The 15181-nt window shown below is 34.8% G+C and overlaps 4 protein-coding genes across 4 annotated transcripts; 3 read left to right on the forward strand and 1 right to left on the reverse strand.

The window, feature by feature from the left end:
• The first annotated feature begins 93 nt into the window (after nt 1–93).
• On the forward strand, nt 94–2407 carry hbae3 (hemoglobin alpha embryonic-3). Its single transcript, XM_057345298.1, has 3 exons — nt 94–1688; nt 1772–1979; nt 2068–2407. Exons 1-3 carry the CDS (start codon nt 1594–1596, stop codon nt 2194–2196), a joined length of 432 nt encoding a protein of 143 aa, XP_057201281.1. The 5' UTR covers nt 94–1593; the 3' UTR covers nt 2197–2407.
• A 5384-nt stretch (nt 2408–7791) lies between these two features.
• Nucleotides 7792–8396, forward strand: LOC130561518 (hemoglobin embryonic subunit alpha-like). The gene is made up of 3 exons (XM_057345915.1): nt 7792–7889; nt 7974–8181; nt 8268–8396. The coding sequence occupies exons 1-3, from the start codon at nt 7795–7797 to the stop codon at nt 8394–8396; spliced, it is 432 nt and encodes a 143-aa protein (XP_057201898.1). The 5' UTR covers nt 7792–7794.
• A 1447-nt stretch (nt 8397–9843) lies between these two features.
• On the reverse strand, nt 9844–10456 carry LOC130561447 (hemoglobin subunit beta-2-like). Its single transcript, XM_057345787.1, has 3 exons — nt 10365–10456; nt 10056–10278; nt 9844–9972 (listed from the first exon to the last, which is right to left on the reverse strand). The coding sequence occupies exons 1-3, from the start codon at nt 10454–10456 to the stop codon at nt 9844–9846; spliced, it is 444 nt and encodes a 147-aa protein (XP_057201770.1).
• A 1318-nt stretch (nt 10457–11774) lies between these two features.
• LOC130561517 (hemoglobin embryonic subunit alpha-like) lies at nt 11775–12394 on the forward strand. The gene is made up of 3 exons (XM_057345914.1): nt 11775–11883; nt 11972–12179; nt 12266–12394. The coding sequence occupies exons 1-3, from the start codon at nt 11789–11791 to the stop codon at nt 12392–12394; spliced, it is 432 nt and encodes a 143-aa protein (XP_057201897.1). The 5' UTR covers nt 11775–11788.
• Nucleotides 12395–15181: the final 2787 nt, after the last annotated feature.

The raw sequence follows: 15181 nt of genomic DNA on the forward strand, positions 1-15181 counted from the left end.
AATGGGTTTATTTTTCTGAGTTTATTTCAATGTTAATTTAAAATAGAATAGAATAGCTTTTTATTGTCATTATACATACGGCTGTACAACAAAATTTTGGCTCTAGCATTAAATGTGCACATATACATACAAACATATGTACATTTAGTAAATTTAAAGAATTACACAGAGAATGTAAACAGCAAATGGGAACAGATGTGCAGTAGACATTGCAAATGTAACAGTTATAATTACATATTAAACATATATTTAATATTATAGTATTAAATATAAATATTAAATATATTAAAAACATTTGTTTTTAACATTGTTATTATATATCTAAGACACACAGAGGCCTTTATAGAAACATTATTGTAAATCGAGATTAATAAATGCAGTAAGCATTGTTCATTGATATCACGGTATTTCGTCTCGTATTGAGGGATTACGTAACAAAAAAGCGATCAGCGTGCAAACTTTCCCGTTCGTACGACAGAGGGCGCAATAATATAACGGTTGTCCACAGTTCTGTTCTGCAAGACAAAATATAATAATACATGAATACATTGTAACTTTAGTTTGATGAGCAGACTTTATCACAAACATTTGATCACAAACAATATACTTGTGCGAAAAGGCTGTTGTGTCACTGGATACCGTAGTTGCCAAACCGTAGTTGCTCCGATCTATTGGCATTCTGGAAGTTTTTCAATGACATTTCCCCAATACACCAACAGTTGACATTGTTTAAAAGCATAATAAACAACATTTTTGCTATCGTTTTTTATTAAAAACATTCACAGCGTGGTTCAGCAGATAGGAGGAGATTATAGGTCTTGGCCAATTCTGTGAAATCAAGATTAGTGCAGTGGGCGTAACTCCTGCTGAACTTTATGATAAACTGTGTTTCTGTTTCCACATGATAAAACTTAAAATCCAGCCATGCCCTTTCTCTAAGAGAAGCTAAAGAGTAGTTCTGTCAGAAATTTATGTCAGGGCTTTTATCAATCCCCTACAGTCTGTAATTAAACGTCAATACTGGCAATGGAGTTAAAAATCACTGCATTTTTATTTAAATAAGTGATTTTAGTGTTATCACTCTTAATTAATATGTTCCCCTTTTATATGCTCTCAACATGTTTAAGAGTAAAGTTTTACATGCTTCTGGTATTCATTTAAATACATGCAAAGAATTTTCACATGCTATTATTCCCTTTTTACAGTTTATTTTATTTTAGGTTGTATTCTAGTTGGGTTACGTTTCTGAAAAACACAAATAGGGCTTGTTGCTGTACTTTCTGCTATTTTTAAAGCAAAATCTCACAACACCTCATACAACAGTTACATTTTCTGTCATTTTTATGTTAAATAAAAAAATACAAAATAAAAAGTGCTTTTTTACACTGAAACTGGCTACTGCTTCTTGCTTATCAAGATATGATATGTCCTCCCCTTTTTCACAAAGACATTTTTGTGAAATGTTTCACAAAAAAGGGGTGGAGTCAATATGTGCGTTCAAAAGAGTGCCCTGCTCAGCTTTAAAAAGCCTTGCCGAAAGCAAGAGAGAGGTTGAAGTTTTTTGGCAGCCTGTCTACAGCTAATCGAATCACCATGAGTCTTACCGCAAAAGACAAAGCCATCGTGAAGGAATTCTTCGCCAAGGTTGCCCCTAAGGCTGAAGAGATTGGAAATGAGGCTCTGTCAAGGTAACCTTTGTAATTGTATGTTGGTAAATAAATGATCATTCTTGTGACAACTATATCATATCTTCTGCTTGAAATCGTTGCAGGACTCTTTTCGTGTACCCTCAGACCAAGACCTACTTCTCCCACTGGGCTGATTTGAACCCTGGCTCAGCAAATGTGAAGAAACATGGGCTGACTGTGGTGAGGGCAGTCCTCAACGCTGTTGACCTGATCGATGATCTCAAGGGAGGTCTGCTCACCCTGAGCGAGCTTCACGCATTCATGCTGCGCGTGGACCCTGCTAACTTCAAGGTTCGTTTCGTCTCGTTCAAAGTTTTGTTAAAATAAAGAGCTCTTGCTTTTAATGAAAGCGTGTTTTCACTGTGTGTCGTTTTTATAGATCATCAACCACAACCTGCTTGTGGCTCTCGCCATCACGTTTCCTGATGACTTCACTCCTGATGTGCACGTGTCTGTGGATAAATTCCTGGCTCAGGTCAGCCTGGCCCTGTCTGAGAAATACCGCTAATGCGACTTTGTATTCATCTCCTATATGCGACACTGTATTCGCTTTGAAAAGGATGCAATAATAAATTTGATTTTATGAAACCAACTATGTCTTTTCTGTGTCTGCACACAAAACAAGAGTGCTTTTCATAGGCTCTGTGTTAACATATTCTTGTCATGTTTATTACAACTTTAGCGCTCTAAATGCTTAAATAAAACGCATTGCCATAAATAAAAACACATGAATATCGACCTGTGTCTTAAACTTGGGACTGGATTAATATATAATAAAATAAAAACGTTACTTTAAAAACTTTACAGAAACATCCAAGGTTAAAGAAATAAGTTTCAGAAGTCGTGTTCAAATAGTATCATGATCACCAAATGTTTTTTAAATAGCGTCTTGCACGTGCTAGGCTAAATATTCGTTATTAACTTAAAATTTGTTTAACTGGTTGAATTATGAATTACTATTCGTAAATATTCTTTGTGAAATTATATTTTACACAGAGAAATCCACGTGTCTGGTAATCATTAGCTAGTAATGGGCTACATTTTTTAATGATTTACTACATAGTCGTGCACTGAAATATACGTTATACCATACTGTATTTCAGTCGAGTATGCAACTTGGTCAGAAAGACATTTGATTGACATCCCAAACATACTGTATTAGGTATTCTGGAAAGCTGAAATTGAATTAGATTACATGTATTGTTTAATTATTGAATGTAGGCCTATTATTAAATCAGACACTGATGCTTGCACATAATGATTATTTTATGTATAGCCTATGAAGACTATCGGCAATTCAGGGCAAACAAACTTTCTTACAAAGCATTATAGATACATTGTTCAATATGTAAAATAAAACAGTAGTCTAATTTATATTGGTTTGATGAAATATTGAAAGTTCTCTATTTGAATCTCGCAGACCACTCTCTCGTGCTATAGTGTCTCTCTGAACAGAAGACCCACAAACAACCCGCAGGCCATTATGTACTGCTGAGTCCACTGCGTTTTTGAATTCAGAACGGGTGGGGGGGACCGCTTGATTTTCAGAAACAGGGACATATTGTGCCAAGATTGTGAGAGATTCTTGATAGGTTTCTTATCTTGGTTACCATTTGCTGGCAGTAGATTTCTGCAGCAGACATTAGCAAAAATTATTTTCACTGCATGCAAACTATATACATTTTTAGAATCAACAACTGACATCATATACTGTATTTGATCAGGTTTGATCATTTTTATTCTTTAATCTATTCTTTAAAAATATATTATGTTTTGAAGGGTTTGGGATTAGTATTTATGTACACGTTTTGGAGCGACGCAAAACAATTATTATTATTAATTTTTTTCAAAATTAGGCTATTAGATTACTGAAAATGATTTATTTGCCTTAAATTGTATGTGCTTTTACCTGTAAATTATTGTAAACAAAAAATTGAAGTTAGATTGACCGGGCTGCTATGTTTTATTGTCATTGCTGAGATTGTCTGTTTTTATGCACATTAATGTATGTTCGGTGATGAAACAAGCACATCAGAGATTAATCGACATTTCTTGCATATCTCTCACTTCTGTTTATCATCAGCAATGTCCAGAAGTATATTGTGATGTCTATTTTGTCTGTTCGTATGACTGTGATCGTATACTGTGCAAGTTGAATACACATATACCCTACCGTTTAAATGTGTGGAATCACTTGAGTTAACTTTTAAAAACCTTTAAATCTGAAGACATGAATGTTTGAAATGTGGAGAATAGTTTATTTTATAATATATAGGCTACTCTAATTTCAAAACAAACATTTGAAGTGTATGACTTGGACCAAATAACGAAGAAAAAACAGCAGTAAGAACACAGATTTTAAGAATAATCACCCTTCTGTTTATTGAAGCAACTGAATACGAGACCTCAAGATGCTGGTATAAAATGCCTTGAAAATACTAAAATATAGTTTTGATTAATTTTGTATTTTTAATGACAACACAATATGTAATATGTTTGGTATTCCATACTTTGGTCGCGTTTTATTATTAATGTTAATATTCTAAAATGTCGAAAAAATGTTAAGGAAGAATGAGTAAGTGACAAGAAGATATTGAACCGTAGTTGATGCTATTATTTTAAGCTTACATGGCCAATGGGCTGCAACGTGATCTCATGAGAATTCGTAAGTACTTTGCGTAAAATGTGGTTCTATAAAACGTATATTTAACTGACGTATTTACAGCATCTAAACCATAATACTGACATATTGACGACACATAAAACGTTAATTATTTAAATATGAACAACTTTACAGATTTACAAATGAATCCTTAATATCGTAATCGCTGCATTAACATTTATTTTATTATATTTTATTTATTTGTCACATCAATGACATGTTTTCAATTGCATTTATTAAGGTTTACTTGTTTACTCATTATGAAATGATTTCGGTTCTGTGTGATTTCTGCGGCCAACTCGTAGAAGAAACAAGACTTTAAACTTTAAAATGAACAACATTTCTGCAATCGTTTAACCATTACTTATCATGTAATATTTGCTTTGTTTGCCATGGGACACAAAGGCATTTTTTCCCAACATGCTGTGACTGAGAACCATGAAATACACCAAAAACGCAAAATAATTACAAAAGGAATCATTTTTATTCATCACATGTAATATCTTCAGAATCCATTCGACTGCGAGGAACAGAGCCAAATCCAAGCTATTATTTGGCGATCTTCATCTCCATCCTGAGCAGCAGCCACCGTTAGCAGCAACACCGGCGCTAACGCGCTCCTCACAAATTCAGAAGTTGCCGCTGGCGCCGTCACGTAGCTTTACGACAGGTTTTACGGCAGGAAACTCGAATTCTCATTGGCTCTCAATATTCTGGATATTTTCAGCGATTAACAACTTCAATTCTGCTCTGTTTCTCGCACAAAACTGTTGTATTCCACCAGAGAGGACTGCAACGCATCGTCATTTGGACTTCTTTTTGAAATAAATAAATTATTGTGATTGCACTTATCTGTCTGTAATACTTTTCTTTATACTGTACATATTTTTAAGAAATGTATGGTTAGGTTTAAAGGTAGAGTAGAGTAGAGTTGGATTTGCGACTATAAAATATATTTTTAATTATATATTGGTACTAAAATGGTCATTTTCCTGCATATTTCGAGCTATTAGATTTGCTATCTTTTTATCTTCGCTATAAAATGGGTAGGTTTAGGGTTTAGGTTTGGGGGTAGGTTAAGGGGTCTACAAATGTAAATCGCTTATCGATACAATTGTTGAAACGCACGAAATGTCTTAATGACATACAAGCTTTATAAATATTTTACGGGGTTTTTTTGCAAAAAATACGTAGCGATTTTTACGTTTTATATGTTGTAATACGTCCAAATTCAACGTTTCAGCATCGACAAAAATGTAAAAAAATGTATGTTTTGTGCTTGTAAACTTTGCGTACAAATACCTATGTATAAATAATGAGATCAGGCTGCCAATGCGGTAAGTCAAATGTCATATTACCGATACTGTCTTTTAAGGGCAGGGACTACGACTGCAAGAAACTTTGATGTCTGGAGTGAAGCAACAACAGAGTTGGGCAGCCACAACATGTGAAGGACATTACATTAAAAAGATAATACATGTTATCATTTTAATATATATAATAAAATAGAATGTTAGCTGTGTTGAACATGAGTGAAATGTTTTTTGTGGATGTCGTTATTGGAGAAAGCTAATGCATCTTCCCAAACAATTTACTGATGAGTTTTTGTATGACGGTACTTTATAATTCCTTTTAAAACACATCAGAGTTTACTTTCAAGCTTTGTGAATTGAATTTAAGAAACATCCTTTAGACTTCATTCAAATTGACTTTTTGTGTAGGCCTATTTTGCCACAGGCTATGTTTTAATGGCGTCCCGTGACATTGTAAAAGAGGTGTCTGCCACTGCCAGTGTTAGGTAAGTTACTCTGAAAAAGTAAGTAATTACTAGTTACTAATTACATATTCAATAGTGTAATTAGATTACTGTACAAATTACTCTCTCCAAAAAGTATTTAATTACTTATTACTGATTACTTTCTGTAGTAATCTATAGATTATAGATTGTACGTGGGAGGAGTGAATGATCAGCGTTCTCCACCTTCAATACCATGGCTGAGGTGAGACCCTTGAGCAAGGCACCGCTCCCCCCAAATGCTCCCCGGGCTCCGCAGCAATGGCTGCTCACTGCTCTGGGTGTGTGTTACTCACTACTGTGTGTGCACTTGGATGGGTTAAATGCAGAGCACAAATTCCGAGTATGGAACATTGGCCTCACTTCACATCACTCATATCCACATCAACCTTAATTAGAATTGATTCAAGGATAGACATGAAACATCTTATTTAATTCATTCAAATAAATAACTACATAAATTATTCTTATTATTTGACCAAAGTATTACAAATGTGAGAAGGATACTTTAAGCATACATTTTAAAGTTAGACTTTGTAATTTTGATGTAATTTCCACTATTGAATACATTACACAGTATTTAGTTCAATTACATCAGAAGTAACTGTAATTAAATTACATAAAAAATAAGAGTAATCCCTTACTTTACTTTTTTAAGGGAAAAGTAATTAAACTAAAGTAACTAATTACTTAGTTACACACAACACAGCTGTCTGCAGAGATAAATTCCTAACTTAATTCAAGATAGTTCTGGTTCTTGATAATTATTGGCTGAACAGAGTTTGAAGCAGGTCTAGGAACATACACCTGTAACTACATTATCCCATTACTGCGCAATCGCGTCTGTGTTGCTTGACAACCACTTTTCTAAATTATTTTATTTAAACAATTTTTATAATTTCATTTCTGATGTATGTTTATTATTGGGAACCTCGTCAGGTATAGGGCATAACCGTTTAATGAAAGCAATACGCTTTATAGAACAACTAAGGAGCGTTGTAAGGCATGACATTCTTCTTAGGCTACGTTGCATGGTGCTGAGTTCAAGTTAAACAAACTTCAAAAAGTGAATACCTTTTCATTTTATAGAGAAACGACTAAGAAATTCTAACAATTGCATGTTAAGACTTTTTATGTTAAATGGTTGGAGTAGCCTGCATTATCTGAACAGGGACAAGACCTCTTTAGATAAGCACTTGCATAGATAATGCACCAATATCCCCAGCAAGGCGCGGCAGCAACTACAAAATGTTTAAGCGAAATGGTGATCAATTTCATATCAGGCTACATAATACAGAAAGAGACAGTAGGCCTATATGTTTAATTCAACGGTGTATTTGTGTGTTGTGTAAATGTTTTATTAGCCTATAACTTCAAATGGCGTCTGTAAAAGTCTTCCTAACTCCTTGAACCATAACTAAACGAAAGCAAAAGGTTTCATGGGAATACTATTTTTGTTAGGCTATTCTTTAAATTCACTGCTATTCTTCATAAAGTGGAGCATGTGGTGCATCAATGGCAATCGACCAAATTTGATAAGTAAACTTTGGAGGGGGGACTTGGATTCGTCATCTGCTTATCGGCGGTATAAAAAGCCAACTCCCTCGCTTTCAGCTCACAGAAGTTTGTTGCAAAGTCATCGTTCCACAATGAGCCTCACTGCCAAAGACAAATCTGCCGTCAAAGCCCTTTGGGCCAAGATCTCAGGAAAAGCAGATGACATTGGTCACGATGCTCTTTCCAGGTAATGTGATTCATAATGGCTCTCATTTAATGTTGTGATATGTAGGTCGTGCTGAATCTTATGTAAAAAATTGTGCCTCTTCAGGATGTTGGTGGTCTATCCTCAGACCAAGACCTATTTCTCTCACTGGAAGGACCTGAGCCCCGGTTCAGCTCCCGTGAGGAAGCACGGAGCGGTTGTCATGTCTGGTGTTGCTGAAGCTATTGCGAAAATCGATGACCTCACCAATGGACTGCTCAACCTCAGTGAGCTTCATGCTTTCAAGCTTCGGGTCGATCCTGCCAACTTCAAGGCAAGTGCAAGAAAATGTACCTTAAATTCTTATCTTACGATTGATGTTGTTTTCTAGTAATGTCTTTATTTCTTGTTTTCCTGCAGATTTTGAATCACAACATACTTGTTGTTCTGGCTATCTTGTTCCCCAAGGATTTTACCCCAGAGGCTCACGTGGCTATGGACAAGTTCCTCTCTGCTTTGGCTCTGGCTCTGTCCGAAAAGTACCGATAGTGTGCTCACTTCAGACACTTCAGATGAATGCCAGCATGAATAATACTGTCTTTCTACCATACAATAAAAATTGTAAACTCTTAACTTGACCAAATGTATTTTTTTCGGATTTAAAAATAATAACACCTCATATGGGTGTCCGTGAAAAGCAAGCACCTGTTTTTATAAATAAAAAAGTCTACGTGTAAATATCGCAACGGTTTCAGCCATTATAAAATAATAGCCAATAAACATAAAATGTAGTTTTCTATAGCTACGTGTGTTATAATATTGTTATAAAATTATGCTAATATGCTGTTGTTTGCTAGTTCTAACGAAAACATCAAATTTAGCCAGCCTTGGCCTGCAATATTTTATTACCAGGAAAACGGTATTTCCGAACAGTTCGACCACATTAATTTGGTCCAATCAAATGCCGAAGTAAAGTAGCCGAAATCGAATTTATTTATTAATTAATCATTTATTTATGTCAAGACTCAAGATTGAGTTATGAGGGAGTTTTTCAACTAAGATGACACCCTTTATTTTAAATAACCCATATCCTATATCAAGCTGTTACTACATTATGTTCCCTTTAGGATTTAAATGAACAAAAGTGAAGGTATAATTTATAACATATTAGCTTTTACATAAAATTACAGGATTATTTGTTTAGCGTTTTGTTATAGTATTTCTGTTTTGAATGTAAACATGTATAAGTGTGGCTTTTAGAGGTCGTATCATAATCATAATTAGCCTACATCAAAATAAGAAAACAAAGTTTGCAAGGATAACAAATATGTTTTTATCTCTTTAATAGGAGTGTAAAATCTAAATGTATTGACTTTTTCAACAAATCAAATCAATATTAATATTAGTTTGAGACGATTCAATTCATTAAGGATATTCTTTATTTGACTGTTTAAAATCTTCGGGGATGTATTAGTTTTATTTTCATAAATGCATTTGTGCTCAAATTCAAGAGACCAACAGTGCATTCAAGATGTAGATTTTTGTTGCTATGTGTGTTACCTTGAATTAAATACAGGCTGAATAAGCAATTCTCTACCAATTTAACACTTTTTAATGAGTCGTATGACTCTTGCTCATCTCCCATCTGCATATTCATTCGAGTATGTGAAATAACACCTGATGTATCAACTTTTAAGTTGTTTAATGGTAGTATTTTTGCTTGATATCATTTTGAGCCCATGTGAGAAGCGTAATTGAATTATGGTGTAGTAAACTGGTACCATATGTCAAGTAACACTAATAAAATAAAACAGTTTTTAGCTATTTGTGTTTTGCTTTTAAATCTGTCTGCAACGACAGCAAATTTTAAATATAAAAGAACACAGGATATACAAAATATTGAATAATTACATGTTTATTTGCGTTAACACAGAAGAACAAATAATTTTGTTGAAAAATCTAGTTCTTTCTCCATCAGTCAAAGCAAGTTTGCTCTCTAGTGGTACTGTCTTCCAAGAGAGGAAACCACAATAGCGAGGAACTTCTGTAAAGCGGCCTGGACATCAGGTGTGAATGCAGCTCCCAGTTTTGCGGCAACAACGATGGTCATGCAGTCAGACAAAAGCTGTGGAAGAACATAATGCAAATAATCATTAATGAAAATGATCAAAAATAAAGGTTGAATTTTAAATGTGTATGGTAAATTACCCTGAAGTTATCTGGGTCGACGTGGAGTTTCTCGGAGTGCAGAACACTTAGTTCGGCATAGGTAGCTTTGATGTTGTCCATGTTCTTCACAGCTCTGTCCAGGCCGTGGAGGATAACCTTACCGTGAGCAGCAACCTTCGAGTTTCCCATGATGGCGGCGGCGTTGTACAGGTTTCCAAAGTCTCCAAAGTACCGCTGGGTCCAGGGGTAGACGATAAGACATCTACCAGACAAAAGCACTTTATTAGACTACAAATTTTGAAGCTCGTTGTGTAGCATGGAGTTTTTCTAAGTGTCTGGATTTGTTACCTCGCAAGGGATTGTTGACCCACAGTGTCGTAGTCCATCTTGGAGAAGAGGTCCTGGATGGTGGCGCGCTCGAACTCTGTCCACTCAACCATGTTTACGCTTTGGAGTTTCAGACAAGTGCCTTGAACACAAGTTTAGAAGACCTGTGGACTGTGAGCTTTCAGTGAGGATCTTTTAAACGCGGATCACCACCACACCCCTTGGCAGGCTATTGGGTGACAGGATTGTGGGTTGGCTCACTCCTGCGATCCAACATATGCTTATCAACAGGTTTATCGTCGGGGGAAACAATTAAAACATTCATGTTAATTTAAATAACCTAAATAGTCCTAAATATTATTTGACATTTTTTAAGTTGAGAAAAGTCGAAATGTTGCCTTAGAAATTAACTGAAATAAGTTCGAGGCACTGATATTATTATTGGAAATATAAAAGTATTATTATTTTAAGCTCGCAAGGTGGACAAATAAAAGGCATATGTTGGCATCTAATAATATTTTTTACTTTTGCTACTTTGCATGCTGTAGCAAAGAAACTGCAGCACGTGCTTTGGCATTTTTAGGCATATAACTTTTTTCATTCTAACTTTTCACATTTATTCTTCTTTTTAATGCCACACTTTAAACTTTCCCCAACTGACTAAAATGTCATATGCATATGCCATTTCTTATGCTATAGCAATATCGAGGTATTTTACTTTGAAACAATTTATTGATAGCTTGAAATGGAGACATTCAGTCAAGTTCAGAGCATACAATCTTTTATTTTACTGAAAGCGATTTCATTTAAAGTCATTTAAAGTCATTTAAAAAATCCTTTTATGTTTCGATTAAGTCATTTAAAAAATGCAATCATAATGGTCTTAAATCATCTTAAGTTAAGTGGTAAGGGACAGTAAGCCACTCCTCCTTTGGAAGCAAAGAAATTAAAGTTTGTATGTTTTAAAAGTGTTTCCATGTAAATGCGTCTGTATATTATTCTTCCTTTATCTTTCCTTTTTTTGTTACGATCTAAGGAAATGAAAAAAAAAAAAACTCCGAATTAATAAGTATATTTTACAGCATAACCCATTTAGAAATGAAAAACTCCAGTTAATTTTCCACATGTCTATATTGTGAAAACATAGTTTTTGCAGCTTTGAAATATGTATTTTGAAGGCTAGACGTTCGGGTATTTTTGCAACAACATCCTTAACTCTTTTAACAATTAAACAACAGAATGTTTAGGTGATACCGCTTTATGTTATTCATTAAGTTCATTACTATTTATAAAATGGAACTTTTTGGTAGTCGACCAAAATTTGATAAGAGAACTTTGAGGTTTCGAGGAAGGACTTGGATTCGTCTTCTGCCTTTCAGCGGTATAAAAAGCCAACTCCCTTGCTGTCAGCTCACAGAGGTTTACTGCAAAGTCATCCTTCCACAATGAGCCTCACTGCCAAAGACAAAGCTGCCGTCAAAGCCCTTTGGGCCAAGATCTCAGGAAAAGCAGGTGACATTGGTAACAATGCTCTTTCCAGGTAAGGTAATTCAAAATGGCACTTATTTAAAGTTGTGAAGCAGACAGAGTTCGTGCTGACATTTACCTCAACTATTGTACCTCTTCAGGATGTTGGTGGTCTATCCTCAGACCAAGACCTATTTCTCTCACTGGAAGGACCTGAGCCCCGGTTCAGCTCCCGTGAGGAAGCACGGAGCGGTTGTCATGTCTGGTGTTGCTGAAGCTATTGCGAAAATCGATGACCTCACCAATGGACTGCTCAACCTCAGTGAGCTTCATGCTTTCAAGCTTCGGGTCGATCCTGCCAACTTCAAGGCAAGTGCAAGAAAATGTACCTTAAATTCTTATCTTACGATTGATGTTGTTTTCTAGTAATGTCTTTATTTCTTGTTTTCCTGCAGATTTTGAATCACAACATACTCGTTGTTCTGGCTATCTTGTTCCCCAATGATTTCACTCCAGATGCTCACGTGGCTATGGACAAGTTCCTCTCTGCTTTGGCTCTGGCTCTGTCCGAAAAGTACCGATAAGCACTTGATAGTGTGCTCGCTTGATAGTGTGCTCGCTTTCTACGATACAATAAAAGATTGTATGCTCTGAACTTGACTGAATGTCTTCATTTCAAGTTGTCAATAAATTGTTTCAAAGTCAAATACCTCGATATTGCTATAGCATAAGAAATGGCATATGCATATGACATTTTAGTCAGTTGGGGAAAGTTTAAAGTGTGGCATTAAACAGAAGAATAAATGTGAAAAGTTAAAATGAAAAAAGTTATATGCCTAAAAAATGCCAAAGCACGTGCTAAAAACCTGCAGTTTCTTTTTTCTTAGCTCACTACACAAAACACAAAACATTCACCAAACACACAAAATGTCTATTGCAAAAGCAAAAGGTTGTTAAAAAACAGTTTGAACTATTCGAAAAAGAGTGTTGTAATGCTACACACACAACCATCAAACGATTGGACATAAACCACATTAAGCTATACAGAAGGCTACACACAGATATGCAAATATAAAACACTGTTCTTCTGTCTTTTGCATGTTCAGTCGCCTTCACAGGAGTGTATCATATGTACATGTGAATAAATATTCTATAGTAGCCTATATATGGGAAATTATTTCATTTAGTAAACATTGTGTTTTGATTGTGTTTGACTTTAGGACAAACAGTAATAGACAACACAAATACATGTAATAATACTAATTAAAATTAGAAAACGATATTGTGGGCCAACGTCCTGTCGTCCTCTCCCCACCCTCTCTGTCCTCTTCCTCTAATTCTCACTAGCTCCTTTGTATGTGGACAAATTAAGTGTTTTTGCACATTTGTGTCTGTGACTCAGTGTAGGATTTTACCGTTTTTATTTTCATTACTTACACATGACTTAAGTGAATCTTGAGGCCCACTTAGATAAAACTATAACTCATTTCCTGAACAAGCTTTCAAAAACTTCAAGCACATTATTTGCTTTGCACTTGGTTTTAAAAAAAAAAAAAAAAGTTTTTGTAAAAGTCTGTACTCTGTTCTCTACATAAGACACATCATTACAAACTAACATCTCTTGTGTTTCATTGGAAATATACTGACGTTTAAAATACCACACTCGTTTACAGACACAAAGTTCTGTGAAATGTTTTCATGTGTGAAATTTGTTCACTTCACACTGCCTGTTACTTTCATCCCAAAGTAACAAACACAATGAACATACAATGTCTAGAATAAATATTTTCCTACTTACGCCATGCATATATTATACATTGTATATACACAAAATAGTAGTGTTTTACATTTGTCACATCAGTGTGTAGGCTGTGTGTAGAGTCCCTTTTTAGATTTGTTAAAGTAATATTTTAATTAAGCGTTTTTCTCTTTTATTTTTGTGTTTAGGTAATTTATTTGTATTTTTTTATTCTCAGATACAAACATATTGAGAATGCATTTTCAAAAATTGTTTTAATATTTTAAAAAATAAAACCCAAAAAATGTTTGTATAACCATTTATTTAAACACTTAGTTGACATGAATGAATTAAATAAGGGTTTTTTTAATTGATAACATGTAATAAATAAACAAACAAATTAAAAATCAATCCTGAGTACAACAGTGGGAAACCAATCCTATGTGTAATTTCTAAATAATTCACGTTGTAGTAAACTAAAGTAGAGAGAAATTCAATTTAGTTTAACTTCATCAAACTGAACAACCATGCAGTGTGCAGTTACAAATGAGACGAGTACTTAAAAAAATGTTCAAGAGTCACCTTTTTATGTCAGTATTATGGCCGTGAAACCAATACAAATACAAGAATCAAACTACATTGCTTACCACATTGTAAAATGAATAACCATTATTGAGTACACAGGAAAAACGGCAGAGTATTTTTTTCAGAGTAAATATTTTTTTCCTCAAAAATAGTAGTTTTTGCTCCATTTTGAGTGAAAAGAGAAAAACGTGTCAGTAGAGTGGGAGCAAAATTACAGAGCAGCCTAACTGTGACTCTTCCCCCAAAACGTTGCCCCGCCCTCGCAAGGTTTCGTTTAGCAGCACACCGTTAGTAACGGCCGTCGACCACTGTTCCTGCTGCTTGTGGGATTTGAAGAGAAGTTGGATGTTAAAGTAAGTAAGGTTTTAAATTCTGTATTCATTTTCATATTATTTGCCTCTGTTTTGAGCTCATATCATTTTGCCGCGTTTTTTAATATTACAGAAATCGCTATATTAACTTGAGAACTAACGTTAACTGTTCAGTTAGACTAAGCTATTTTGAAAACAAATAGCTAAAATATTAAGAACGTTAAAAAAAACTAGCTAACTATCTTTTAAATGTTTTCCACATAACTATTAAGGGGAGCAGCTGAACTGTGCACCACATGTACTTGACTCGGTAAAGAGTTAAGTTAACGTTAGCCTTCATTGGATTGCTGGAGGCCATTTTGATGTATATTATTATCCCTATTCGGGTAGTTCTTGTAACGTTATTTTCCTTATGTATTTTAGCAGCCTTTACTGTTAGTCACGGTCATCGATCGCTGCTGACAGAATATATGCTTCTGCTGGATGTTAAAGTAAGTAAAGTTTTAAAGTCTGTATTCATTTTGATATTATTCGCCTCTGTTTTGAGCTCGCATCATTTTGCCGCGATTTTTAAATAATACAGAGATCGCTTTCTCATATTAACTTGAGAATTAGGTTAGGATCCGTTATTTTAAAAGCAAATAGCCAATATTACGAACGTCAATTGACACCAGTAAAACTAACGTTAGCCAACTAGCTTTTAAATGTTTTCCACTAAATTATCGTGAGGAGCAGCT

The sequence above is a fragment of the Triplophysa rosa genome, linkage group LG11 (assembly GCF_024868665.1).
Source record: "Triplophysa rosa linkage group LG11, Trosa_1v2, whole genome shotgun sequence".
Taxonomy (NCBI): Eukaryota; Metazoa; Chordata; class Actinopteri; order Cypriniformes; family Nemacheilidae; genus Triplophysa; species Triplophysa rosa.

Coding starts and splice junctions, on each gene's coding strand:
- LOC130561517 (XM_057345914.1), top strand. CDS start 11,789: ATGAGCCTCACTGCCAAAGACAAAGCTGCCGTCAAAGCCCTTTGGGCC. Junction 11,884..11,971: donor GGTAACAATGCTCTTTCCAG/GTAAGGTAATTC, acceptor GTACCTCTTCAG/GATGTTGGTGGTCTATCCTC. Junction 12,180..12,265: donor TCGATCCTGCCAACTTCAAG/GCAAGTGCAAGA, acceptor GTTTTCCTGCAG/ATTTTGAATCACAACATACT.
- LOC130561447 (XM_057345787.1), bottom strand. CDS start 10,456: ATGGTTGAGTGGACAGAGTTCGAGCGCGCCACCATCCAGGACCTCTTC. Junction 10,279..10,364: donor GGTCAACAATCCCTTGCGAG/GTAACAAATCCA, acceptor TTTGTCTGGTAG/ATGTCTTATCGTCTACCCCT. Junction 9,973..10,055: donor TCGACCCAGATAACTTCAGG/GTAATTTACCAT, acceptor GTTCTTCCACAG/CTTTTGTCTGACTGCATGAC.
- LOC130561518 (XM_057345915.1), top strand. CDS start 7,795: ATGAGCCTCACTGCCAAAGACAAATCTGCCGTCAAAGCCCTTTGGGCC. Junction 7,890..7,973: donor GGTCACGATGCTCTTTCCAG/GTAATGTGATTC, acceptor GTGCCTCTTCAG/GATGTTGGTGGTCTATCCTC. Junction 8,182..8,267: donor TCGATCCTGCCAACTTCAAG/GCAAGTGCAAGA, acceptor GTTTTCCTGCAG/ATTTTGAATCACAACATACT.
- hbae3 (XM_057345298.1), top strand. CDS start 1,594: ATGAGTCTTACCGCAAAAGACAAAGCCATCGTGAAGGAATTCTTCGCC. Junction 1,689..1,771: donor GGAAATGAGGCTCTGTCAAG/GTAACCTTTGTA, acceptor AAATCGTTGCAG/GACTCTTTTCGTGTACCCTC. Junction 1,980..2,067: donor TGGACCCTGCTAACTTCAAG/GTTCGTTTCGTC, acceptor TCGTTTTTATAG/ATCATCAACCACAACCTGCT.